Source organism: Myotis yumanensis, unplaced genomic scaffold, assembly GCF_028538775.1.
Source record: "Myotis yumanensis isolate MYYU_CA2020_CCGP unplaced genomic scaffold, mMyoYum1.0.hap1 SCAF_6, whole genome shotgun sequence".
Classification (NCBI taxonomy): Eukaryota; Metazoa; Chordata; class Mammalia; order Chiroptera; family Vespertilionidae; genus Myotis; species Myotis yumanensis.
Window position 1 is genome coordinate 36,249,673 of NW_027223757.1, and position 27,315 is coordinate 36,276,987.

The 27,315-nt window shown below is 42.7% G+C and overlaps 2 protein-coding genes, 1 non-coding gene and 1 pseudogene across 5 annotated transcripts in view; 1 reads left to right on the forward strand and 3 right to left on the reverse strand.

Annotated features, from left to right (window-relative positions):
* Positions 1 to 23,654, reverse strand: part of GTF3C6 (general transcription factor IIIC subunit 6) — a 47,525-nt gene extending 23,871 nt beyond the window's left edge. For 2 of the 3 annotated variants that reach the window (XM_070417905.1, XM_070417903.1), the window contains exon 1: positions 23,433 to 23,643. In XM_070417905.1, coding sequence (XP_070274006.1) covers positions 23,433 to 23,495 — 63 coding nt within the window. In that variant the 5' untranslated portion in view covers positions 23,496 to 23,643. Of the gene's footprint in view, positions 1 to 23,432 lie in introns of all 3 variants that reach the window. The other variant, XM_070417906.1, reaches the window with a different exon arrangement.
* Positions 386 to 17,031, forward strand: LOC139012781 (eukaryotic translation initiation factor 1-like). Its single transcript, XM_070419065.1, has 4 exons — positions 386 to 390; positions 6,267 to 6,366; positions 15,786 to 15,862; positions 16,770 to 17,031. Exons 1-4 carry the CDS (start codon positions 386 to 388, stop codon positions 17,029 to 17,031), a joined length of 444 nt encoding a protein of 147 aa, XP_070275166.1.
* Positions 14,542 to 14,814, reverse strand: LOC139013350 (small Cajal body-specific RNA 13). Its single transcript, XR_011472001.1, has one exon. It is a non-coding gene; the product is annotated as a small Cajal body-specific RNA 13 (non-coding RNA).
* Positions 23,655 to 26,059: 2,405 nt separating the features above from the next.
* Positions 26,060 to 26,958, reverse strand: LOC139012256 (ATP synthase F(0) complex subunit C2, mitochondrial pseudogene; annotated as a pseudogene).
* Positions 26,959 to 27,315: the final 357 nt, after the last annotated feature.

A 27,315-nucleotide genomic window follows, 5' to 3' on the forward strand; every position in this document is an offset into this window, starting at 1 on the left:
GGAAGGGAGTTGGGGGGATGGGTAAAAAAGGTGAAGGAATTAAGAAGTACAAATTGGTAGTAACAGAATAGTCATGGAGATGTTAAGTACAGTTTAGGAAATCTAGTCAGTAATATTGTAATAACTATGTATGGTGTCATATGAATACAAGATTTATCGGGATGATCACTTAGTAAGTTATATAATGTCTAATCACCTGAAACTAATATAATATTGTATGTCAACTGTACTTGAAAAATTTTTTTTAAATGAGTAAAAAAAAAAAGAAAAAGGGATAGGACTCGGGTGACTGTATAAATGAGGAGGCCTAAAAGAGAACGAAGTTTTATTAAAAATCTCCCAATTATGAGCCTGAGAGTTAGTTTAGAAGTATACTTTTGGCGACATGAGGTAGAGCCCCAGCTGCTCTGTCCAAACAGATGAGAGTGACTAAGCAGGCTGTGGTCTGTGTAGTCAGCATTGCCTGGGATTCTGTTACAATGCCAATTCTCAGGCCCTAGCCCAGACTACTAAATCAGAAATGCTGGGAATGGGGCCCAACAATTTATGCTTTTACACACTCTCCAGGTGATTCTGACTCACAATTAAGTTGAAAATTGAGCCAAGCCAGTGTGGCTCAGTGGTTGAACGTCAACCCATGCACCAAAGAGGTCACTGTTTCCATTCCCCATTAGGACACATACCTGAGTTTCAGGCTCTATCCCCAGTAGGGGGTGTGTAGGAGGCAACCAATCAATGTTTCTCTCCCTTCATCTCTCTCTAAAAATCAATAAAAACATATATATTTTTTAAATTTGGGGGAAAAAGAAAATTGAACTATGCCAGTTAGATTTCTTTTTTTTTTCTTCCTTTCAGGAATTTTAAGAGACAGAGTGAATCAGTCTATTGATTGTGAGGAAAGAAGCTAGAAGCTGGTTATAGAGAAACTATAAATAAGCAGAAACTATAACTAAATGAAGTGGTTGGCCGGTAGTCACAGAGACAGAGAGGAACGGCGACAGCCTGTGGTTGGGGAGTACTGCCTTCCAGCAGCAGCCAAGAGTGACAAGTTAGCCCAGTCTTTAGGTGTGCATGGACTTTGTCCAGTTCCATGTTCATTTTAGTTCTCAACGGAAGCCTGATCATATTGCTATTCTTAGGTTCCCATGATATTCTTATCTCTTTTATTGTCACGTGTTTCCTTAAAATAGACTTCCCATTGACTGAGGTGACCTGAGTGGATCTGTGTTCCTGCAATATAAAAAGCGGATAAAGCTCCAAAGTAGATGGGGCAAAAGTTTAAATTAATAAAAACAATAGCTTTTTAAAAAAATTATGTACACTTATTTTTTAATTTTTAAAAAACAAATGTTACCATCTTAACCATTTTAAAGTATACAGCTCAGTAGTTAAGTATATTCACAATGTTGTGAAACCAATTTCCAGAAATTTTTCATCTTGCAAAGAATTACTTTTAAAAAAATTACTTATTAGTGAAATATATTTTAATGCTATCACCTTTCACCTTATACAACTGAACAACTTCAGGTCTGATGCTCAGGTTCATACTTGGGGTTTGGTGTTTTATTCTTTTGCTTGATTTTATCTGTTGGCTTCCTTATGTAGGCAGTCACTCTGAAAAAGTACTACTACCTTTCTTTAAAATATTTCTTTATTAATTTCAGAAGAGAGAGGGAGAGAGAGGTAGAAACATCAATGATGAGATAGAATCATTGATTGGCTGCCTCCTGCATACCCCCTACTGGGGATTGAGCCCACAACCCATCCCTGACATTGCCTATACCATTATATTTTGCTTTATCATCTTGATGGCGTTTCCCTTTACTCTATGTACAAAATATTACTTAAATAGCTTGGTCTTGTAGAATTAATGTTTTATTACCAATTCATTACAAGAAAAGAAGTCAAAGTCCTAAAAACAAAACTGTTATACTTAGGGTGTTTCAAATTTTTTAATTTGTTGTGACAGTTTGACTTGTATCAGAATGTACCACACTTTATCAAACCTCACACTCTTCCTTTGCACCCACCAACTAACCCTTTTGTTCTAAACCAAGCCAATCTGTTGAAACTCTACATCCTGCCTTTTTTTTTTTTTTTTTTTTTCCCCCACTGGGTGTTTTCTAATGTCATTTGCTCCACCAGACTGACCTTTGCTAGTTCTCAGTCGATGCCCATTGCTTCTGCTACACCAAGAAACTTGTCTTACTATGGTACTCTAATCTTACATTCACTCATCAAAGCCGCATTTACTGACTACTGTACTTAATATTTTCCAAGCCCTCCCTCCACTTTTTTAATGACTTTCTGTAAGCAATTTTAAATCCTATTGTTCATATTCTACTTTGTATCTTAGTTTGCATATGTGTATTTTTTTCTTACCTTGGGTAAATGCCTTGAGTTAATGTTTTAGGCTTCTTTGTACAGTGTGGTGGGTTCATTAAAGTAATTAAATAAATGGATGTATAAATTAATTAAATAACGTGAAATTAGTTTAATTTCCTTCAGAGGAATTTGAGGGAAACACTTGACTAGAAGTTATTCTAAGTCCAAACAGCTTTGAGGATTAAGTTGTAGATTATTCAATAGAAAGGCTTCTGTCTGCACTGTACACTCCTCCATAAGTATTTTTTACAAATATGTTTTTATTGATTTCAGAAAGAAGAAGAGAGAAATGTGGTGAGAGAGAAACATCAGTCGGCTGCCTCCTGCATGCTCCCTACTGGGGATTGAGCCCCAACCGCCCCCCCCACCCCATGGGCACACACACACACATGTGCCCTGACTAGGGATTGAACCAGCGACCTCCTAGTGCATGGTACAACACTCAGCCAATTGAGCCGCACCAGCCAGGCCTCCCTAAGTATTTTTTATTCATTGATTGATTTTAAAGAGAGAGAGAGAGACAGACAGACAGACAGACATCAATTTGTTGTTCCACTTACTTATGCATTCATTGGGTGATTTTTGTGCCATGTGCCCTCACCAAAGATGGAACCTGCAACGTTGGAGTATCCAGAGGACATTCTAACCAACTAAGCTACCAAGTCAGGGCCTCCATAAGTATTTTTAAAATACGTTTTTATTGACTTGAGAGAGAGGGCAAGGCAGAGGGAGAGAGAAGCATGGATGAGAGAGAAACATCAATGGACTGCTTCCTGCATGCCTCCTGCTGGGGATTGAGCCTGCAACCCAGGCATGTGCCCAACCTGGAATCCAACCAGGACCTTTTAGTGCATAGGATGACACTCAACCAACTGAGCCACACAGGCAAGGCAAGCCTCCGTAAGTATTTTGATTGGGATCACTTATTACTTATTTTTGACCCTTACTTTTTCACTGTTAACATTATTTCTTATAGAAGTGAGCTGACCCAATGACTGACACATGTTAAGTGTTCAGTAAATGCTTGTTGAATTGTTAAAATTAATGTGTATTATGTTTAGCCTTTGCGATAAAAGTAAAAGTTCCTTCATGTCAAGGACCCAATAATTGAAGTAGTCTCACATATACCAACTTTAGAATTAATACAATTCTGAATTTACAGTTCGTACTTAATAAATGCTTCTTGAGTAGATGAATAAAATGCTTTTTTCTCAGAAGAAAGAATCCTTCTTAGGAGTCAGTATTTCTCAGTATGGTACTGTATCCCCTAAATTAGAATCACTTGGGATGCTTATTAAAACTATAGAGCAGCGGTTCTCAACCTGTGGGTTGCGACCCCTTTAGGGATCGAAGGACCCTTTCACAGGGGTCGCCTAAGACCATCGGAAAACACATATATAATTACATATTGTTTTTGTGATTAATCACTATGCTTTAATTATGTTCAATTTGTAACAATGAAATTGGGGGTCACCACAACATGAGGAACTGTACTAAAGGGTCGCGGCATTAGGAAGGTTGAGAACCACTGCTATAGAGTCTTCGGCCCTGGCCGGTTGCTCAGTGGTTAGAGCGTCAGCCTGGGAAGCAAAGGGTCTTGGGTTCAATTTCCAGTCAAGGGCATGTACCTCAGTTACAGGTTCAATCCCTGGCCCCAGTCAGAGCGAGTGAGCATGGACCTTGGAGCCAGACTGACTGGGCTCAACAAACTCTACCATTTATTAAATGTACGTTCTGGGTCTGCTATTCAACTTCCTCGTGCTTCAGTTTCCTCCTCTATAAAGTGGGAAGAACGGTGTAATTATCCCATAAGTTGTTGTAAGGATTAAATGAGTCAGTACCTGTGAGGTGCTTGGAACAGAGCCTGACAGTATAAACACTATGTTTGGGGAGTCGACCAAGATGGCGGCGTAGGTAAACACCGGAGACCGCTGCCGCAAACAACCATTTCAAAAATACAACTAAAAGACTGAACGGACATCACCCAGAACCACAGGAAGGCTGGCTGAAGAGAGACTCTACAACTAGAAGGAAAGAGAACAGCAAATCGAGGCTCAGAGGCGGCGCAGTGTGGATAATACAAAGGTACCGAGGTGCGCGCGAAAGCGGGCTGGTGGCTGAGGGCACGGTTGTCGTTTTCGGTCGGGAGTGAGTCTCAGACTCTGGGCTCCAGATCCGGGCGAGTCTCTGGGGACCCAGACTCAAACGGGAGAAGCGGGATTATCCGGCATCAGTTGGAACCTGAGGGCAGCTTTCTCTCCGAGGTTTGCAGCGGCTGCCGGGGTTCTGAGAAGCAGAGCCTCTGGGAACGGGACTGAGCGTGGCCATAACTGCTCCCTCCACCCGCCCTGTTGATCCCGCCCCGCCCAAAGCCTGCGCACAGCCATTTGCCGATCGCCTCAGGCAAAGGCTGGATTAGCGCCTCCCCAGAAGACAGACGTTTTCCGCACAGCTGATTCCTATAGCCAGTCGGCCTGAGGGTCAAATCCCCCTAGTGTTAACTACAACAATTAAGGCTTGGCTAGAACAAGACTGCGCACAGAGACCACAAGGGGGTGCACCAAGAAAGCATAAAAGATGCGGAGACAAAAAAACATGACAGAAATGGAGGATATGGAGCTAAGAATCGCAATTTTGAGGGCTTGCCATAAATTTGTGCAGAACCTCACGAAAACTAATGAGACCCTCGATGCTACGATAAAGAAATTAGAAAGTAAGCATACACGGACTGAAATAAAGAATATTATACCCAATAGCAGACCAGAGGAGTACAATAATCAAACCAAAGATTCGACAAAAAACACCCAATTGGAAAAGCAAAATGAAAAAAGAATCCGAAAGTGTGAAGATAGTGTAAGGAGCCTCTGGGACAGCTTTAAGCGGTCTAATATCAGAGTCATTGGAGTGCCAGAAGATGAGAGACAGCAAGATATTGAAAACCTATTTCAAGAAATAATGGCAGAAAACTTCCCCCACCTGGTGAAAGAAATGGACTTACAGATCCAAGAAACGCAGAGAACCCCAAACAAAAGGAATCCAAAGAGGACCACACCAAGACACATCATCATTAAAATGCCAAGAGCAAAAGACAAAGAGAAAATCTTAAAAGCAGCAAGAGAAAGAGGCTCAATTACCTACAAGGGAATACCCATACGACTGTCAGCTGATTTCTCAACAGAAACTTTGCAGGCCAGAAGGGAATGGCAAGAAATTTTCAAAGTGCTGAATACCAAGAACCTACAACCAAGATTACTTTATCCAGCAAAGCTATCATTCAGAATTGAAGGTCAGATAAAGAGCTTCACAGATAAGGAAAAGCTAAAGGAGTTCATCACCGCCAAACCAGTATTATATGAAATGCTGAAAGGTATCCTTTAAGAAGAGGAAGAAGAAGAAAAAGGTAAAGATACAAATTATGAACAACAAACATGCATCTATCAACAAATGAATCTAAGAATCAAGTGAATAAATAACCTGATGTACAGAATGAACTGGTGATTATAATAGAATCAGGGACATAGAAAGGGAATAGACTGACTATTCTTGGGGGAAAAAGGGGTGTGGGAGATGCGGGAAGTGACTGGACAAAAATCATGCACCTATGGATGAACACAGTGGGTGGGGAGTGAGGGTGGAGGGTGGGGTGGGAGCTGGAAGGAGGGGAGTTATGGGGGGAAAAAAGAGGAACAAATGTAATAATCTGAACAATAAAGATTTAATTTAAAAAAAAAAAAAAAAATAAACACTATGTTTGCCATTATCAGATGATAAGTATCCACTTTCCAACAAAAATAGTGCATTTCTGTATAAAAGCCCCTCTTATCACAGAAAACTTAACCCATGGAGTTCGGCCTTTCTTCCTTTCTCCTTTTCTGTTTTAGAGACGGAGACACGTCAGACCAGGATACTGCCGTATTGCAGGGTAAACCTACAGCAAAGAAATCTCAGGTCTTTTACCTCATGCTGATGAGCCAGAGATCAGTACTCAATCTTTTTTTTTTTTTTTTTTTTTTTTTTTGCCTCCCCCTCCCCCTCCCTTCCCCTCCAGTACTCAATCTTTTGAATTGCTTCCCCATAATTAAAATCGCATAAAAAGGGCAGGGATAAAATGAGTCTACTAGTAACATGCTTTCTTACAAGAAAGCGTTTGTGTAGCTACAAAGGGTAACAAAACACAAAGACTATTGTAGCAACAATCCTAGGGCCAAGTCATCTCTTGTCCCAAGTCTCTGTGGAGATCATGTTGACTCTGGGCCTCTTCCTTCCTACTCTGGTCTCCAGGAGTGTTGTAGCCTCTGATAGACAGAAAAAGTTCCCAAGACCAAACCAGAGAGTTTATAGCGCCCCAGCCCTCCCATTCTCGAGTGAGATGAGCTTTGGCAACTGAAGGACAGATCCTTGACTGCAGATGTGCCTGGGAAGTTTGACAGTTTTTCTACAATGGGCTCCTTGTTGGTATATGTATCCAGACTGGATATGATTAATTGACTCTTAAATTCAGGCTTTCTTTTTATCATGTGACTTCTGAAAAGTCACTTACCATTAGAATTTTTATTTCCCTATTTGTAAAAAGGAACTTACAGTAAATGTTGGTGCTAGACAGAACTTCAAAGACAATTTCATATAACTCCTTTAATTTTTATAAAGAGGCTAGATCCAGAGAGGTTGAGGAAACTGCTTAAAGTCAAAGAGTTGGGTCAGGAATAAAAGTTGTGCAATATAGTTAATTTTGCTATTAACAAAGGGCTAAAATTGGAGAATTTTGCTTGAAGATTAAAATGCCGTTGTTGTTGTTTGTAAAAATCGAATTGGCTTTATTGTTTCATGAATCAGTTAGCATCTTATCTAGCAACCAGAGGGGTTCTCTGGTATTTTACTTTTTGGTATTAATTATTTCTAACAACCTAGTTACTGAATAAAAATATAAAAAACTGTTTTCTAGTATTTAATCTAATGAGACTAGAACACAAGTTTTGCTATTAAACAAACTGCATAGAATTTTACAAGTTTCTTTGACTATATGTTTTATAATAATTTAGGATCATAATTTTTTTTTTAAATATATTTTATTGATTTTTTACAGAGAGGAAGGGAGAGAGATAGAGAGTTAGAAACATCGATGAGTGAGAAACATCGATCAGCTGCCTCCTGCACATCTCCCACTGGGGATGTGCCCGCAACCCAGGTACATGCCCTTGACCGGAATCGAACCCGGGACCCTTCAGTTCACAGGCCGACGCTCTATCCACTGAGCCAAACCGGTTTCGGCAAGGATCATAATTTTAATTAATATATAAATGAATTAATTATTTTAAAGTTGCATGAGTAGTCAAAAAATCCTCAGTCTTTGCACTTATATATTTTTTTTCTATATATACTTTTTTTGGAGCCATTTAAGAGTAAGTTGCAGATATTATGGCCTTCAAACCTTAATTCTTTAAAAAATATATATATTTTATTGATTTTTTACAGAGAGGAAGGGAGAGGGATAGAAAGTTAGAAACATCGATAAGAAAGAAACATTGATCGGCTGCCTCCTGCACCCCCCCCCACTGGGGATGTGCCCACAACCAAGGCACATGCCCTTGACTGGAATCGAACCTGGGACCCTTTAGCCTGCAGGCCGATGCTCTATCCACTGAGCCAAACTGGTTAGGGCAAACCTTAATTGTTTTAAAAAATATATGTTCTTATTGGTTTTAGAGAGAGAGGAAGGAAGGAAGGGAGAGAAAGGAGAGAAACATTAACCAGCTGCTCGGGCATGCTCCCCACTGGGGAGTGAGCCTGAAACAGGGGCATGTGTCCTGACCAGGAATCGAACTGGTGACCTTCTGGTGCATGGGATGACACTCAACCAACTGAGCCACACCAGCCAGGGCCAAACCTTAATACTTAGCTGGGAAAAATACCACACCCAGTAACTGTAGAATAATCCAGTATCGGTTTTTTCAGCAACACCCACTCAGATAATAATCGTGGTTGATAGCATCATTTTACATAGTAGCATCATCTGACTTGAACAATGGAGATAAAAATCTAGCTGTAAGAACAATTAATATAGTCTTTTCATTCAACAGATATTTAATAACGAGTAGGCTGGTGCCCTAGTGTGCTGGGGTCCAGCCCTGGGGGTCCAGGGGTTCCCAAAGGTGTGGACGGAGTCGGCGAAAAATGTTTTACACGGAGACAGCATTCAGAACTCTCTAGCTCTCTTTAGTCTCCATGGATCTTCCCTGTGCCTGGCTGAGGCCACAGAGAAAGATCCCGAGGCAAACTGAGCCTTTATTTTATAGTCAGAGGTAAACAGGGTAATGGTTACCAAAGTTACACTGTTCTTGTGAGTTTCACTTGTTTTGACCATAGTTACACTGTTCTTGTGAGTTTCACTTGTTTTTGTTCTTGCTGCACTTCCCTCAGCCCATTAGCTTTCCAGATAAGATCTAGGGAGCGTCATAAGGTCAAGCCTAATATGCTTAAGAGGACTGTGCCCTCTAAGCTGGGACTTGTTTGTGACTTTGCCAACAGGTCAGTCCGAGGTCTAACCCTACAGCGGCTCCCCACACTAGTGGATGGAAGAATAAAACGTCCATATTTTGTTCATTTGAGAGTTGCTGAGCTCAGAAAGTTTTCTCTCTCTCTCTCCTATTTTCTCCTTAAACACGGTAGCATTTTCTTTCAGAATGAGAAGAGGATTTAAAATAAAATTGGATGTGCTCATAGATTAAGGATCAAAGGATCAAATCAGAGATGTAAAGTGCTCAGCTTTCAACTCTCCAAGGATTCAATTGTGTTTTCCTCAGTGTTTTTATTAATGCAGTGGTTCTCAACCAGTGGGTTGAGACCCCCTTGGCGGTTGAACGACCCTTTCACAAGGGTCGCCTAAGACCATCCTGCATATCAGATATTTACATTACGATTCATAACAGTAGCAACATTACAGTTATGAAGTAGCAACAAAAATAATTTTATGGTTGGGTCACAGAAGGTTGAGAAGGGCCAGAAGGTTGAGAGCCACTGTATTAATGTTAAATGTCTGCTATAAGCTCAGCTGTTTCTACTTTTGTGGAAGTTGGAATGAAATTGGAGGGCATCAAATGGGTCTTTAAGAAGTTTCTCTTTCTTGCTTCAATTGCTTGTCTTCCAATGATGTTAACACTCAGTGGGTGCTAGCAGTACTAAGGAAACTCTTTCATTTCTCACCCTGAATACACATCCTATCTAGACCTCCTCAGGATTTCAAATCACTCTGCCATTAATAGCCATAGATATAGTGAGATCATATTAAGTATAGAGTGGACAATTAACACGTATGCCCTTATAACAGGGGTGGGCAAACTTTTTGACTCGAGGGCCACAATGGGTTCTTAAACTGGACCGGAGGGCCGGAACAAAAGCATGGATGGAGTGTTTGTGTGAACTAATATAAATTCAAAGTAAACATCTACACTAATAAAAGAGAAACATGGTAATTAGCGTAAGACCGCTACCCTTCCGCCCTAACCGGTTTGGCTCAGTGGATAGAGCGTCTGCCTGCGGACTGAAGGGTCTCAGGTTCGATTCCGGTCAAGGGCATGTACCTTGGTTGCGGGCGCATCCCCGGTGGTGGGTGTGCGGGAGGCAGCTGATCGATGTTTCTCTCCCATCAATGTATCTGGCTCTCTGTCCCTCTCTCTTCCTCCCTGTAGAAAATCAATAAAATATATTTTTAAAAAAAAATCGCTACCCTTCCCATTGGCTAATCAGCATATCCTTATGCAAATTAACTGTCAGCCAAGATGGCGGCCGGCAGCCATGCACTGAAGCGAACAGGGAGGCTTGCTTGCTCCAGTGACTGCGGACTCCAACATTCCCTGTCACACACAGAGCAGGGCCCAACCCCCTGATGGGCCCTGCTCTGTGCGTGACAGGGGGCGGTGCCCCAACCCCCCACTCAGCCTGCCTTGCCGGCCTCTCAGCTGCAACTCTAAGCAACTATGTAGCAAATATAGAAGCTAAACAAAACCCCAGAAACCGGCAGCTAGGGGGACCGCAACATTGTATCAATGTTTTCAGCAGTGAGGCCTCCGAGCTAAAGCTGGCCCAGAATAGAAAAAGAAAAAAGAAAAAAAGGAGTGGTTGGGAGCTTCAGGACCCGCCAGCCGGAAAACGGCCCTCAGCCCCTCAGCCAGCCTGGCCAGGCACCCCAGTGGAGTCCCCCACCCTGATCCAGGACACCCTTCAGGGCAAACCAGCTGGCTCCCACCCGTGCACCAGGCCTCTATTCTATATAGTAAAAGGGTAATATGCCTCCCAGCACCGGGATTAGCGGAGCTGCGAGGCTCCCGGCACTGGGATCAGCGGGACAGGGGGCAGCGCCCAAACCCCCTGATCGCCCTGCGGCTCTGTGTGTGACAGGGTGTGGCGCCCCAACCCCCTGATCAGCCCTGCTCTGTGACTGATAAGGGGGAGCTCCCCAATCCCCTGATCGCCCTGCGGCTCTGTGTTTGACAGGGTGCGGCGCACCAACCCCCTGATCGACCCTGCTGTGTGTGTGACAGGGTGCGGCGCCCCAAGCCCCCCCCCCCCGCCACGGGCCCTGCTCTGTGTGTGACGGGGGAGAGCCATAACCTCCCCATTGGCCCTGCCCTGAGTGTGACAGGGTGCAGCGCCCCAACTTCCTGATCCGCCCTGCTCTGTGTGTGACAGGGGGCGGTGCCCCAACTCCCCTATCGGCCCTACTCTGTGAATGACAGGGGGGAGCTCCTCAACCCCCTGATCGGCCCTGCTCTGTGTGTGACAGGGGGCAGCACTCCAACCCCCTGATGGGCCCTGCTCTGTGAGTGACAGGGGGCAGCACTCCAACCCCCTGATGGGCCCTGCTCTGTGAGTGACAGGGGGGAGCTCCTCAACCCCCTGATCGGCCCTGCTCTGTGCGTGACAGGGGGCAGTGTCCCAACCCCCCAATCGGCCCTACCCTGAGCATGACTGAGGGTGGCATCGCAACCTCCCGATCCGCCCTGCTCTGTGCATGATGGGGGGCAGCACCCCAACTCCCCAATCAGCCCTGCTCTGAGCCCGACCAGGGGCTGCACCTAGGGATTGGGCCTGCCCTCTGCCACCCGGGAGCAGGCCTAAGCCAGCAGGTCGTTATCTCCCAAGGGGTCCCAGACTGTGAGAGGGCACAGGCCGGGTTGGGGAGCCCCCCCTCCTTACCCCCCCCCCCCCCCCAGTGCACAAATTTTTGTGCACCAGGCCTCTAGTCATTACATAAAAGGGTACGGTCTTTTTTTTTTTTTAGTTTTATTCATTTCAAACAGGCCAGATCCGGCCCGGGGGCCATAGTTTGCCCACGGCTGCCTTATACCAATGTCGCCACAGGAGCTCTGAGGAGTAAAGGGGGGGGGGGGTGCAGACAGAGGGTCAATAATAATACTTGGCTTTTAGTTAAGTGCACTGGATTTCCAGTGCTATCCTTTGTGAACAAAGCACTCTTGTGTAGAAGGTTTGTTATTATCACTATAGAGATCAGCATAAATAACAAGAAAGCAAAATGTCTGCTATAAGCTCAGCTCATCACTATGAGCAAGAGAGTTTTATAGTAACTACTAGAGGCTCGGTGCATGGAATTCATGAACAGGTGGGAGCCCTAGGCATGGCCGGCGATCAGGGCCATCAGGTTCCTTGCCTCCCTGCCTCCTCCTTCCCTTGCTGACTGCATGCCACCACCATGCAGTTCCCTGCCTTTCCCCCTCCCCCCACCCTCCTTCCCTTGCTGCTCATGTCCGCTGCCACCCACTCCTGGTTCCCCATCCCAACCCAGGGCCCCGCCCCAATCAGGTGATCAGGGCCTGCTGGCCGGGGGTAGGGGCCAACTGCCACCACAGCAGGCGGGCGGTGGGCCAATCGGGAGGGGAGGTTGAGGGGACGGGAGGAGGGACCCAGGAGATTGGACGCCAGCCCCTAGGGGGGAGCCGGTCCTTGGCACCCCTGGGAAAGGGGCCACGTCCACCACCACCCACCCCTGGTTCCCATCTCAGCCCGGGGGCCCAGGAGGAGAGACTGGGAGTTTGGCCAGCAGGCTCCATCAGCAATTGGGGCCTGCAGGCTGGGAGCAGCTCCTGCATTGAGTGTCTGCCCCCTGGTGGTCAGCGTGCATCATAGCGACCGGTCATTCCAGTCGTTCTGTCCTAATGGTTGCTTACACTTTTATATAGAGAGATTTTATTTTATTTTTTTTATCCTCACTTGAGAGTATGTTTTATTGGTTTTAGAGAGAGAGAGAGAGAGAGAGAGAGAGAGGCCAGTGTGAGAGAGAGAGACATCAGTTGGTTGCCTCTATATGCCACCACCGGGGGTCAAACACAACCTAGGTATGTGCCCTGACCAAAATTGAACCCAGAACCTTTTGGTGTACAGGACAATGCTCTAACCATCCGGCCAGGTCTATAGCAACAATTTAAAAGCAGCAATCAGACCTTTATTCCTAGTTTTAAGCGCAAACATTTGGAACACAATTATTTCTCATATTTAAGAGGACAATTTTGTGAAAGATAGCTAACCTTTAGTTACAACCTCATATTGTGTGCTCCCTGATAAGAAACAACTTCTTTCCAGATGAATAGAACATGACTTTCTGATTTAGTAACGTCTAATACTGTGAGGGTACTGCCATCTTACTGGTGCCAATGTGTCTTTGGTAATTAAGGTCTGAAGAAAAATACTTTTTAATGTGAACACAAGTAAAATGCACTTTATTTTTGTTGCGCTTATAGTCAAAACATATAAAAGGTAAAAAAAAAATCCGACTAACCTATTGCCTGCTGTAGAAATGTAGAGTCAGTGAATATTTATCAAGCTCCTCTGGTACATGATACTATCTCATGTATTCATGAATGTGGAAATACATTAAAAAGTTGATGATGCAATTTGATTCGATAACATTATGCTGTATTAAGCTGTGATTTTTCCACAAGATAATGTGTCTTTTCATATTTTGAATGATTCAGGAGAGCAGCTAGTTAAGAATAATAGCATTCAACATTAAGCAAAAATTTTCCAGTATTTAAAAAATAGAATGCAAGTAAGTAGTTGTCATCGGATCTATCTCTTATTTTGTTTCATTCTTTAAAATGACATCTTTTTATAAGCAGTGAAAACCACTGTGTATCATCTTAACTGAATCCTCTCATTTACATTTATTTTCTCAGGAATTAATTCATACACCTGAGTTGGATTTTTAATTTTTTTTTTTATTTAAGAAGGGAGGTGCTTGCTTCAGTGACATAGAACTCCTACAATGATTCATCATAATTTTCTATGTGGAACGTATTCTGGTAGGTGAGGCACATACATGGGCATCACCAGTGGCTTTTCATAAGCCTCGGATAACTTTAGCTACACTTTGGGAAGAAGGAAAACAACATTTTACTTACATTATGCTAAATTAACAGCATCTATTCATCTTTCATGAACTTCTGTTCCATGAAACACTTCCCAGTATCTAATAAACAATTTGAGAGTGTGGGCCCATGTGTGAGTTCTTAATGTGTTCTTTGGCGTTAAGCACAAAACAGTCCACGTTGTAGGAGGAGGTTGATATGTACTTGTTGAATTGGAACAATTCATTGCAAAATTCCAGTTTGCAGATAAAAAATTTAGTACATAAGGGCTAAAAAAAGGGATTGGCTTGGGGAAACAAAGAAACCTTAGTTCTTCTACAGTTCCTAACATTCAAACCTAATATATTTCTGTACAGAAGCATATTACCCAATCCAATTGGGTGTCATTTAGAGTTGAAGCTTGGAAAAAAAGATAAAACATAATAATAAAAAGTAACTTTAAATTTCTTATTGCATTTGAGAGTATTGATGTGCTCTTTGGAAAAATAACCAAGGTTCTTTTTTAACTGGCATGGAAAGAAAGTGTTGCATTAAGAGTGGGGTTGCCCTGACCGGTTTGGCTCAGTGGATAGAGCGTCGGCCTGGGACTGAAGGGTCCCAGGTTCAATTCCGGTCAAGGGCATGTACCTTGGTTGCGGGCACATCCCCAGTGGAGGGTGTGCAAGAGGCAGCTGATCGATGTTTCTCTTTCATCGATGTTTCTAACTCTCTATCCCTCTCCCTTCCTCTCTGTAAAAAATCAATAAAATATATATATATTTTTTTCTTTTTTTTTTTCCTTTGTAGCAGTACTTAGTGTCCAACAGAAACCACTCCATCTGTTAAACAATATCTCGACTGCAAAGCTTCTCTCACTGTTGGTGGATAGATAATGACACGGACAGTCACTATCGCCGTGGCAACAGTGCCCGGGAACTATCAGAGGAACATTGCACATGGCAGGCTGGCTCTCGAGCAGTCATGCCTCAGCTTCCTCTGGGGTTTGCTTTTCCTGCAAGTCTGGTGTGCCCTCGGGTACCGCCAACCCAGCGCGGCTCCAAGACTGCAGGCCTAAAATATATATATTTTTAAAAACCTTTAAAACAATTATCTTTCAATTAAAAGAAAAAGTGGGGTTGTGAGGATGGGCAACAAAAGTTCTTAGAGCACTTAATCCTATCAGCGCTAACTGGCTGTCACAGATGTCCCATCCTGGATCAGTCCAAAAAATGACCTGAAATGACAAATTATAATATAAAACTTCAATATAAGTGCCTTTCTCATTAAAAAAATGAATAAAGGAAGAGCCTCATGATATTTAAGCAATATCTTTAACACGGCCCAGCTGCCTCGTTTAGACAATGAGAAGTTGTATTGGATAATACTAGATCCCTCCCACACAACTTTCGTAATGCTTTTTCAGGAACAAAAAGGTCTCATGGCTGAAACAAGGAACTGACAAAAACCACTTACTGCGAAAGTAATGATAAAGATGATGATACAATAAAACATAGTATCACCGTTCAGTAATGCGAACTGGTGGATTTATGTAGATGTCGTCCATAGTTCTAACATTTTGTCCACATTTGCCATTAAACGGATTTGCGACATTCTGGAGAAAGAATGACTACACAACTACAGGACATTTTGTTCCAGGCTTGGGGTTGCAGCTCTCTGAGCTTCCTTCATTCTGCAAGTTATGAGTCAGGTATTTAACATCTTGGTGTTCTCCACTGTATTGCAATCGCCTACAGGGCAGGGATTACACCCCATTCATGTCTAGATCCCACTCTAATTTGCATAGTGCTTTGCAGATGGTAGGTACTCAATAAACGTCACGTGAGTGATCTCTTTGTCTATAAAATAATGATGGAACCTAGTTTTTAAATGGAATTTCACACTGAGTGACTGCACTGAAGGCGAGGACTCAGAAACCTCCCTTTGAACCCCCCTCACTTTTGGACGCTCTGTTCACCCTGCACGCCTTCTCCCACCACAGTCTTCCACCCAGGAAAAGGAATTGTATAGTATGTCCGTTATCAGAACCTCCACTCCTTCGACCCCTTTGCGGATGCAAGTCAGTGTGATGATTTGCTTCCTGCTGCCACTGAGGACTGCTAGTACTAGTATCTATACATATAAAACTCTAATAAACAAATAGACTGAATGGCTGAACAACTGAACAACCGAACAATGGGTTGCTATTACATGCGCTGACCACCAGAGGGCGCGTGCAGTACATGGCAGGATAGTGGAACAGGTGAGCAGGGGCACCAGACCAAGGTGGGTCACCCGTCACTGTCATCAGGGCGAGCCTCTGGTGGTTACTGAAAATTCTTTGCTCCTGCCTGTTGTGGTCCTTCCTGGTGCTTGCACCTGCTGCCAGTGCTGGCCCTGCTCATAACCGCTGCTGGTGCCAGAGCCACCACTCACACCCGCTGCCAGCACCCAGTGCCGGCCCCGATTGCTTGGCGCCATAAGCGGGTGCAAGCAGTGGCTGCCAACCTTGATCACCCCTGAGGGCTTCTCCACACCCACCCTGCTTCTGAGGGGCGATCGGGGCAGTAGCCACCACTTGCACCTGCTGATGGTGCTGGCCCCAATCGCTCTGTGCTGTCAGTGCATGGGAAGGGTGGTGGTGGGAGCGGGGCTGCGGGCAGACAGGGGACCAGGGGCCACCGCGGGAGGGGCCGTGCAGGGGCGCGGAGGATGGTCTGAGACCCACCCCTGTGCCCATGGCAGCCTCGCGACCCACAGTTTCTTTCTTTTTTCTAAATATATTTTATTGATTTTTTTACAGAGAGGAAGGGAGAGAGAGAGTTAGAAACACTGATGAGAGAGAAACACTGAACAGCTGCCTCCTGCACACTCCCCACTGGGGATGTGCCCGCAACCAAGGTACATGCCCTTGACCGGAATTGAACCTGAGACCCTTGAGTCGGCAGTCCGAAGCTCTATCCACCAAGCCAAATCGGTTAGGGCCACAGTTTCTTTCAAGGTGCACGAATTCGTGCAATGGGCCCCTAGTATCCATATAAGCATTCAACAGAGAAATGGCAGGAAGACTCTTACCACTGTCCAAGGGATCGCTGGTGATTACGATAAAATGAAACTAGTGAAGGCCTTTAAGATGAAATTTGCCTGCAATGGTACTGTCATTGAGCATTCAGAATATGGAGAAATAATTCAGCTGCAGGGTGACCAGAGCAAGAACACATGCCAGTTCCTCGTAGAGACCAGACTGACTAAGGACGACCACCTGAAGGTTCATGCATTTTTGGCTCACTGAAGCTTAAGTGAGGATTTCTTTGCAATGAGTAGAATTTCCCTTCCGTCCCTTGTCCACAGGTTTAAAAACCTCACAGCTTATATAATGTAACCATATGGGGTCTGCTTTTAACTTGAACTCATGTAACTCCTTCATGCAATAAACTGAAAAGAGCCATAAAAAATGGAATTTCACATTAAAGAATATAATATTCATATAGTATCTATCACCTAAAATATTTCCTTTTCCTTATGCTCATTAAACTTTTGACCCTTTCTCCAGGGATCAGATCAAGTTCATACTTCTCTATGAAGCACTAATTGGTTGTTACAGCCCTTGATGATGGCTTCTTATTGGGTGACATATTGGGTCTATATCACATTAGACTTGAAGTTCATTATAGGGAAGAAGAGTTCAATGTCTCCTTGTACCCTGAAATCATGGTGCCTTCACAACAAAGGTGCTAAGTAAGTATTTATATGTAATAAGTATATGCAGTGGCCATAGTGCTCATGACCAATAATTCGTGGTTTACTGTTAAGATCAGTTGCTTACAGCAAACCAAAAGGTACTTTAACTCCATATTTTCTATGAGGAAGGTGCTCTGGGCATGCAGCCTTGCTCCTGTATCCCTTGGTCCAGGCCTCTGTTCCAGGTGCCTGCAGCCTGTCTCAGCTTACACCCAGGCAGAGCTTTCTATATATTTTATTGTCTTAGTTCTGGAAGTCAGGGAATTGGGAGGAAGATCAAATGTTTAAAAGAAGAAATAGCAGCATAATTCACCATAGCTAAGATCTGGAAACAGCCTAAGTGCCCATCAGTAGATGAATGGATTAGAAAACTGTGGTACATCTACACGATGGAATACTATGCTGCTGTAAAAAGAAGGAACTCTTACCATTTGCAACAGCATGGATGGAACTGGAGAGCATTATGCTAAGTGAAATAAGCCACATGATCTCACTCATTTATGGATAATAAAGACCATTATAAACTTATGAACAAAAATATATACAGAGGCAGAGCTGCCTCGAACAGACTGTCAAACTACAGCGGGAAGGCTGGGAGGGTTGGGGGGCAGGAGCGGGGAGGGTAAGAGATCAACCGAAGGACTTGTATGCATGCATATAAGCATAAACAATGGACATAAGACACTGGGGGGTTGGGGAGGCCAGGGGATTGTCAAGGGCGGGTTAAAAAAAGGAGATATATGTAATACTCTTTGTAATACTTTAAGCAATAAATAAAAAAATAATAACAATAATAAAAAGAAATTTCTTACCAAAAAAAAAAAAAAATCAAAATATCTTTCATGAGTTAATTATGAATATATAGTAAGAAGGGTAACCAAAGAACAGACTAGAAAATTTTGAGGATATTATTTCTAATGGAATAATTTGGATACCCACAATTGAACATATGTAATGATGTATAACATCTATCTATATAAAAGCCTAATATGCAAAGTGTCCCCTCGGGAGTTCGACCCACCGGGAGTTTGATCTCTTGCTATGATGTGTGCTGACCACCAGGGTGGCTGCTAGGGACTCTACCTGTGCACGAATTTTGTGCGCCGGGCCTCTAGTAGAAATATAAATGTAATACAGTGGGGCCTTGACTTACGAGTGTCCCGACTAATGAGTTTTTCGAGATACGAGCCGTCTCTCGGCCGATTTTTTGCTTTGAGTTGCGAGCTAAAATTCGGGTTACGAGCCAGCTTCAGATACCCCACCGCTAGTTGGTGCAGCGAACATCACAGTGAACACCACAACATCAGCCCAGCATCACGTGTCTCACTCGTTCACTTTAAGATTTGACATACAAGTAATTTGAGTTACGAGCTCTGTCACGGAACGAATTAAACTCGTAAGTCAAGGCCCCACTGTATGTCATATGGAAACAATTATATCTCCATACTCCAAAACTAGTCCAAGAAGGCCTGAGGGTAGAAGAGGGACCAAAAGAGGAGAGAGGAAGGAAAGAAGGAAGAAAAGGCAAGATGAAATGGGTATGAGGGAGGAGGGATAGTGCTAAGTGAAGCTTTGGGGAGAGTGTGGATGACTTTTGAGTGGTATTTTTGCCAACTCGGTGACAGGAGTGGAGCTCACACTTCACAGCAGATTAAGAAACTGGGTTAGGTGGGTGGGTGGGAAAAGAAAAACCAGATAACTTGTGTGCATCTAAGAATAAGACATGTACACAAATAATAGGGTAGTGGAGGCCTGGGGCTGAACAATAAGGGGTCAATGGGAGAGAAAAAGAGGACATATGTAATACTTTCAACAATATTTTTTTTTTAAAAGAAAAAAAAGCCCTGGCTGGTTTGGCTCAGTGGATAGTGTCAGCCTGCAATTGAAGGGTCCTGAGTTTGATTCCGGTCAAGGGCACATGCCCAGGTTGTGGGCTCAATCCCCAATAGGGGGCGTACAGTAAGCAGCCCATCAGTGATATTTCTATTTCTCCCTCTCCCTTCCTCTCTGAAATCAATAAAATATATATATATATTTTAATATATTTTATTGATTTTTTTACAGAGAGGAAGGAGAGTTAGAAACATCTATGAGAGAGAAACATCCATCACAGCTGCCTCCTGCACTCCCCCTACTGGGGATGTGCCCTCAACCAAGGTACATGCCCTTGACCGGAATCGAACCTGGGACCCATAAGTCCACAGGCTGACACTCTATCCACTGAGTCAAACTGGCTAGGGCAAAATATATTTTTAAAAAAAGGAACTGGTTTAGTGAGGAGGAAGAGATAAATTGATAAGGGGCCTTAAGGCTAAGTGTAGATAATGTACAATTTTTATGAGGAGCTGCTTTAAAGGTTTATGAAAAAGGACTTATGATGTGCTCAAAACAGTGCTCAAGAAAGATGAATTGTGTTATAATAATAATAGGCAACATTTATTGAACACATTATATGCCAGGTACATATACATGGGGCAGGCAAATGTATTTTACAATTGTGAGTATGAGAAACTATTCTTATATTATTATTTACTAATTATTATATTATTTCTCATTCAAACAATGGTAAACCCACTTTTGCTCACTCCCGTATTAATTACTTTACATATTAGCCCATTTAATCTTAAAACAACCCTGTGAAGAAGGCACAGTTATCTATATAGTACAAGCAAGGAAACTGAGGCAAAGGTCTATTAAAGTAGGTTCCATGGCTCTAAATAGCAGACCAGAAATATGAACTCGAGCAGTCTGATTCTAAACCCGGTATTCCTTCCGTCATGTGACATGGCCTCTCTCTCTTTCCCTAGAGCTATTTCCCTGTAAGACAGACAGCTAGGGGGCTACTTAGGAGGTTGTAGTAGTCTGAAGCAGATACTGATTAGACCCTGAATTTGGACTTTAATCACAGAAAAAGCAAGAAAGGTATGACACAGAAAAAATCCCACTGGTGGGTTAACAGGATTTGCTCGATATATTTAAAAATGAAGATGAGAGAGATTAGGGAGGTAAGGATAATGCCTATTTATATTATTTCATCCCCAAAATATTTATTGGACACTTACTATGTGGCAGGAGCTGCTAGATGCTTAGGGAAGGCACAGTAAACCAAATCAGTAAAGTTCCTGCACATGTGGAGCAAGATTGTGTTATTAGTAAAAAGAAACAACCTGGTTATATATGCACAGACTTTGTCCAGAAGGAAGCACAACAAACTGGCAACACGGGTTGTTTAGGCAGGGAACGAGCTAGAAGCAGGGACACGGATGGAAGGGAAACCTCAAGAATTGTGCCTGTTGAATTTTAACATATGGGTGTGTTACCTATTTAAAAGTTATACATTTTAAAAAATATATTTTTTATTGATTTCAGAGAGGAAAGGAGAGGGAGAAAAAGAAACATCAATGATGACAGAGAATCATTGGCTGCCTCCTGCACGTCCGCTACTGGGGATTGAGCCTGCAACCTGGGTATGTGCCCTGACTGGGAATAGAATCATAACTTCCTGGTTCATAGGTCAATGCTCAACCACTGAGCCACACCAGCCTGGAAAAAGTTATAAGACTGTGTGCTGTCTACTAAGACATATGTATATATGCATACTTACCTATATATGCAAACACACATATTTGCCTGTATATGCACAGACTTTTTGGCAGTTCATACAAGAAACTGGCAAGACTGGATGCCTCTGAGGAAGGGAACTGGGTGTGTGGGAGATTGAGGTAAGAGAGTGACTGAATTTCACCCTATATATGTATCATTTGCATTTTTATGAATTTGGTTAATATAATGTGCAGAAGTATTAATTTTAAAATGAACTGAGTTTTGAAAGTAGTAAGCAGAAACATATGAATAGAAGTTTTATATAGATAGAAAATCCCACACATTTTTATTTTATATACTAGTGTGATTTCTCCAAGTTGTAACTTTTACCAAATTTAACATTCAAAGAAAAAGTGTGTGTGCATGTACACACATGCAATGTAGGAGAACTGACAAAATCATTGGTGTTTGTGAAAATAAGGGAATTAACATATTTGGGCTTTGCCTAATGTGGGAAAAACGCCTCAGCTATCAAAATTGTCTAGATAAGTTTTCAAAAATGCCTAAGGCAGTTTCACTTCATACAATAGACACTCTGTTGAAACAGGTTCAGGTGGTGGCCAACCTCCACCCATAAGCTTCAGGGTTTTTGTGCTTCTTTTAGAACTAACTAACCCTGACATGACAGCTTGCATTTTGTTTTAAATCTGAATTGATCCACTCAGTCCTAAACAAAATTTGGACCATGAAAACCCCTTATTCTTTTGCAGAAGTAGGATGGCCAATTTGGTGAAATCATGATTAGAAAATTTAGTTTTGTGGTAACTGAATTTTAACTTTCAGCATCTTAAGACAGATTTATTGAGGTATAACTGACATACAATAAATTACACATAGCACTAAAAAGTGAACAACTCTATAAATTTTGTATGTGTACAGTTATGACTATAAACAAGGTGGTGAACATATCCATCACCTCTAAAAACTTCCTTGTGCCCTTTTATAATCCCTCCCTCCTGCCCCAGGATAGTAACAATGGTGACTATTTTAAATGGGATGATATTTTCAGCTCTAAGAACGCTGTGTCCTAGGATGTGGGTGCTGTTGCACTTCCTTACCTCACATGTATTTTAATGTTTTATAAATGTCCAATAAAATCTTCAAAAATTACCCAGAATTATTCTGCCTTAGCATAGAGCTCGTCTCCTTCAGATAGGTAGTACCAGCACGCAAATGTTTTTTGAACGAACGACCTAATGAATAAGGGAGGTGTGGAGTGGGGGTAGCATCTGGTACCAAATGCCATTTGGATCCCTGCTTCTTTTTATCTGGAGGCATGACTTCCACAAAGACAAGAAAAGGACCCTCACGTCATGTTCCCCCTTGTACGTTCTGAAGTTCTGAAGTACAAACTGGGCTAGATCAGGCTACAAAGCGTCTGCTGACTGGTATAAGCCCCAAGCTGTTATCAGTTTTCAACCAGGTAAGTACAGAAACTGAGGGCAAGTGTTTAGTTTTTGTAACTGTTTGGTAGAATAATTTTTGTCTTCTGAATAAATTTTAAAAATCAGGCTGCACTTATTGAAAAATTCATTTTAATAGTTATTGACATATTGCAACCATCAGTGACAGATTGGGAAAAACTGCTTTTTCATGTCAAAAATCTTAGTCTAGATTACCCTTTACCTCAAATCCATCAGAAAAATGCTGATTCCTGTGTGAATCCAACCTTTTTGAATATATGAATGCCAAGGCCTTGATCTTGGAACCCACCCAATCACTTTGCCTCCATCCTATTTCTGCATCAGGGCTGAAGACCACACGCTCAGCTCAGCATGGGAGCTCTCATTCACACACTCCTTTACTATCCCTGCATGTACCCACAGGGTAGGTGGCTCAGGGAATCAGGGAGCAAGGGCAGGAACACTTGCTTTGTTATTCTTATTTACCACTCAAACAGTTGATGTACATTGTAGAAATAGAGATGAGTAAAAGCACACCCATAAATCTATCACCAAGATGACACTGTCAAAGTTATGTTTATTACCCCACATTTCTGTGAAATCTATAAATGCCTATTGTACATGTTTACTTCACTTATATGAAGCAATTCTTTCACATTTTAAGTAAACAAACTTAAGAAGTTTGCAGAAAAGGTTAAACATTCTTTATTAAAAAGTGACCATCATCTCATAATCCTAGCATTGCAAATGTTTCTTTTTATCCATCTTTGGCTCATTAAACTCAACATAACCAAAAGCAAGCCTATTATCTTCCATCCCAACCCTCCTCCTTTTTCTGAGTTGTCAGTAGAACCAAATCAGAAAACTTTAGCTTTCTACTTTTTACCTCTTTGTGTCTCATTTATCATTTTGTCTCTGCAACTTCACAAGTCCTAATATTTCTTACCTTCTCCTCCAGTAGTAGTCTTAACTGGTCTCCTGGCATCCAGTCTACCTTTCTGCAATCCATTTTGAAGCTCCCTCCAGGATTATTTTTGTCCCTTTAAATTTTCTGCCAAACTGTTTTAAGCATTTTTCTTACACAGAAATCTTCAGCTGAGAACATTTCTAGGGAGGAACTGAGCAGTGAGCTGCCAGTAGCCAATACTCAATGAGGTGGTCCTGAAGGCAGAAGTGGAAGGGGAAATGAAATCTAAGTTTAGCATCCACCACAATCTTTCCACCACCATGGTAACCACTTCCCCATCTCCCTCCACTTTCAACACCTCCATCTAAATGGATTCTTGAAATTCCTAGAGGAAGCAATTCACCTTGACCTTTTAAAAAATATTTGCCTTACAATGTATATCACATCCTTCCTTGGTATTTAGTTGGTTCGTAGAGCTGTTAGTTCAATTTTTATTTCAACTATTTTTATTTCCCAACCTTCCTAAGCAAGAGGCACTCTTCTGTGCTCTTGCACCACATGCCTATCATCACCATGTCAACTTCCTGTTAGGTTGTGACTGTGGGTCATTTTTATTATTCTCATCATCTAGCACTATGACTTAAATTTAACTCATAATCAGCATTATAAAATCACTGAACTTTCTTGTAGTTTTACCTACTTATTACAGTGAACCCATTTCCTTTAAACATTTATTTATGCTGCATAGACATAATTAACCAGCACCCTAAATTCTGATCTCTAAATTGTAACTACATGCAAACTTTGTATATGGCTATTTTGAAAAACTTCAAGCTAAAAAGGCATTGCCAGATTATCCTCCTTGGGAAGTATGTTCAAGGCTACCAGCATTGGTTTAATTGCTGTATCTCCAAAGTCTCATCAGCATTGGTTTCATAATTTCTATTGCAAGCTTTGAATCCAGTCAGGGCTGGTCAGGAAAACATGGGTGAGTGGGAGATACCATTAATCTGCTGGGAGCACCAAGGTCAAGGGCTTTATGGGGTTAGTTAAGTTTCTAACTCCTAAATGGATTTTTGAAATTTCTAGAGCAAGCAATCAGTTCACCTCAAACTGCCCTACTACTAAAATGCTAAAACTGAAGACAAAAGAAGCAAACATGCTGATGGGAAAATAATTCTTGAATTGTAAATATATACCAGTATGTGAGATAACTGAACCCCCAAGGTTTAGGTTAGGTGAAAAAACGGAGAATTATTTAGAAAAGGTTTAGCTGAGTGATTGATGAGCCAGTGTTTGAATATGGACTCGGGAACTTGTGCAAGCGAGCAGTTCACTTCACTTTTTCTCTAGTAAAGATCCTGTAATTCCAGCCCCTGCCTGGCTGCAGCAAGGTGGTCTCTAGACCCTTGCAGACATGCTCTTCATCTCCAGAGGACTGGGGAGCAGGATGTTATCTGGAGTGGGGGTGCTTGTGACTAGCATCTAACATCACACTGTCTGACATGCCCTTTAACCATGGCTCGGCACATTTTACAGGCAAGGGAAATACCCAGGTTTTGACATCAGAAGAGGTATGCACGGAGGGGATGGAGGTGGGGGTGTGGGTGTGGGCGGGCCAATGCTGGGTATGTGGTGGGACTGGAGCAGGAGCAGATAAGATAGGAGATCTGTGGGGGAGACTTGTCTCCTCAAGAATGTCCTGGCTGTTGGTAATTCTCTAGCCCTGGAGGCCGACTTGGTCCTTGTTGCTCTTGACAGTTTTGGCCCACTGCTGATGGAGGTGGTGCACAAGGCTGTTTTTTCTGTCAGTGATGTTTTGAGGGGTACTCCCACGTGGGCAGATACATTGAGGGGTGTCACCTGTTCAAGGTCTTGTAAAGTCAACATGTCAAATCAACTAAAATTGCTTTTGTTTCAAGAACATCTGCCATCTTTTGTTTCTTCCGTTGCCACCTCAGAGAACAACACTTCAATCACTGCCACCTTGGCCACCACTGCAGTCATCTGGGCAGTTACTTTAAACAAGGCATTTGTCTCCAATGTTTGGGGGCCTCTTTCAGTCCTAAGGTTTAATTACTAAACTCCCCAAAGACAGGAATAGTATCTTTACAGAATAAAGGATATGACCACTTCAATGGGTGGGGGGGAAAAGGGTATCTGTCAAAAGTCAACATCCGCCAAAACCGGTTTGGCTCAGTGGATAGAGCGTCGGCCTGCAGACTGAAAGGTCCCAGGTTCAATTCCGGTCAAGGGCATGTACCTGGGTTGCGGGCACATCCCCAGTAGATGTGCAGGAAGCAGCTGATCGATGTTTCTCTCTCATCGATGTTTCTAACTCTTTCTCCCTTCCTCTCTGTAAAAAATCAATAAAAAATAAAATAAAGTCAACATCCATTCATGAGAACTATACAGAAGACCATGTAAGATGCCATCTATCTAGGCATCTACACAAACCCAACAGCAAACATTTATGGAATACTGAATGTCTTCCTAAAGGATCACGACACTACTGAGGCAAAGCCCCCAGGGAGCAGAATGCAAGGATGCACTCACTCAGATGCCGACTGCCACCACCCTGATTTTCATCCTTGAATTTTGTTCCCTAGGTGTCTTGCTTACCTCACTTCAGTCACAGTCAACTTTTTTTTCTTTTAAAACATCTTATTAATACAGTATTTACTTGTCTTCCTTCTGTCAAACCCTGAGCCAACCACTTTCCCCAGGCTGCCTAGGGAGGTATAGGAAAAGGAACAAACAGGGCAGACAAGACCCGGGAAAAAGAACTGTGGGAGGTGGAGACAGCTCCTTCACATGGCGAAGAGGATGAGAAAGGCCACCATCAGGCAAAAGAGCCCCATGGCCTCTGAGAGGGCAAAGCCCAGAATGGCGTAGGAGAGCTGTTGCTTCAGAGAAGGGTTCCTGGCATAACCAATGATGAGGCTCCCAAGCACAGTCCCAATTCCAGCCCCAGAGCCTGCCACCCCTACTGTGGCAGCCCCAGCCACAATGAACTTGGCTGCTGTGTCGATGTCCCTTGAAATGGCACTGGTTTGGAAGCTACGGCGAGGTCAGGGGACGTGGGGCTGCCAAGCTGCTGAGGCTCTCATCTGTCAGTGTCTCTGGTCGTTTCAGCACCACTGCAGACATTGACCGGCTCAGCTGAGAGGAGCTCCAGACCAAGGAGGGGGCGGAGACAAACTTGGTGCAGGCATACATTTTCAGGGGATGAGGGGAGCTGCTCCCAGTGCAGAGAAGACCGGGGGGTCGGCTCCACCGTCAACTCTTATCACTAATACTCAATATGCATTAGAGGTGTTAACCAGTGTAGTAAGAAAACAAAACAAAAAATAATGAGTTTAGCCCTAACCAGTTTGGCTCAGTGGATAGAGCGTCGGCCTGCAGACTGAAGGGTCCCAGGTTCGATTTCGGCCAAGGGCATGTACCTTGGTTGTGGGCACATCCCCAGTAGGGAGTGTGCAGGAGGCAGCTGATCGATGTTTCTAACTCTCTATCCCTCTCCCTTCCTCTCTGTAAAAAAATCAAAATATATTTAAAAAAATAATAATAATGAGTTTAGCAAGGTCTCATGATACAAAATTTAAAAATTATTTATCTATAAACTAGCAATTAGAAAAGTTCCCTAGCATCATGAAACATAAAATACTAGAAATCAAGCATGAGAAAGCATCACACAAAACATTGCTGAGAAAAATTTTAAATTACTTATCAGAGAAATGCAGCTTAATACTATACACCCAGAAGTCACAAAAGTATTTATATGCAAACATTCACAGCTGCTTTATTCATATTTTCCCAAACAGGAAACCAGTAAAATGCCCATTAATAGAATGGGTAAAAAAAAAGTGGTATATTCATACTAAGGAATACTACTCAGCAATACATGGTTCAAGCTCTCAAA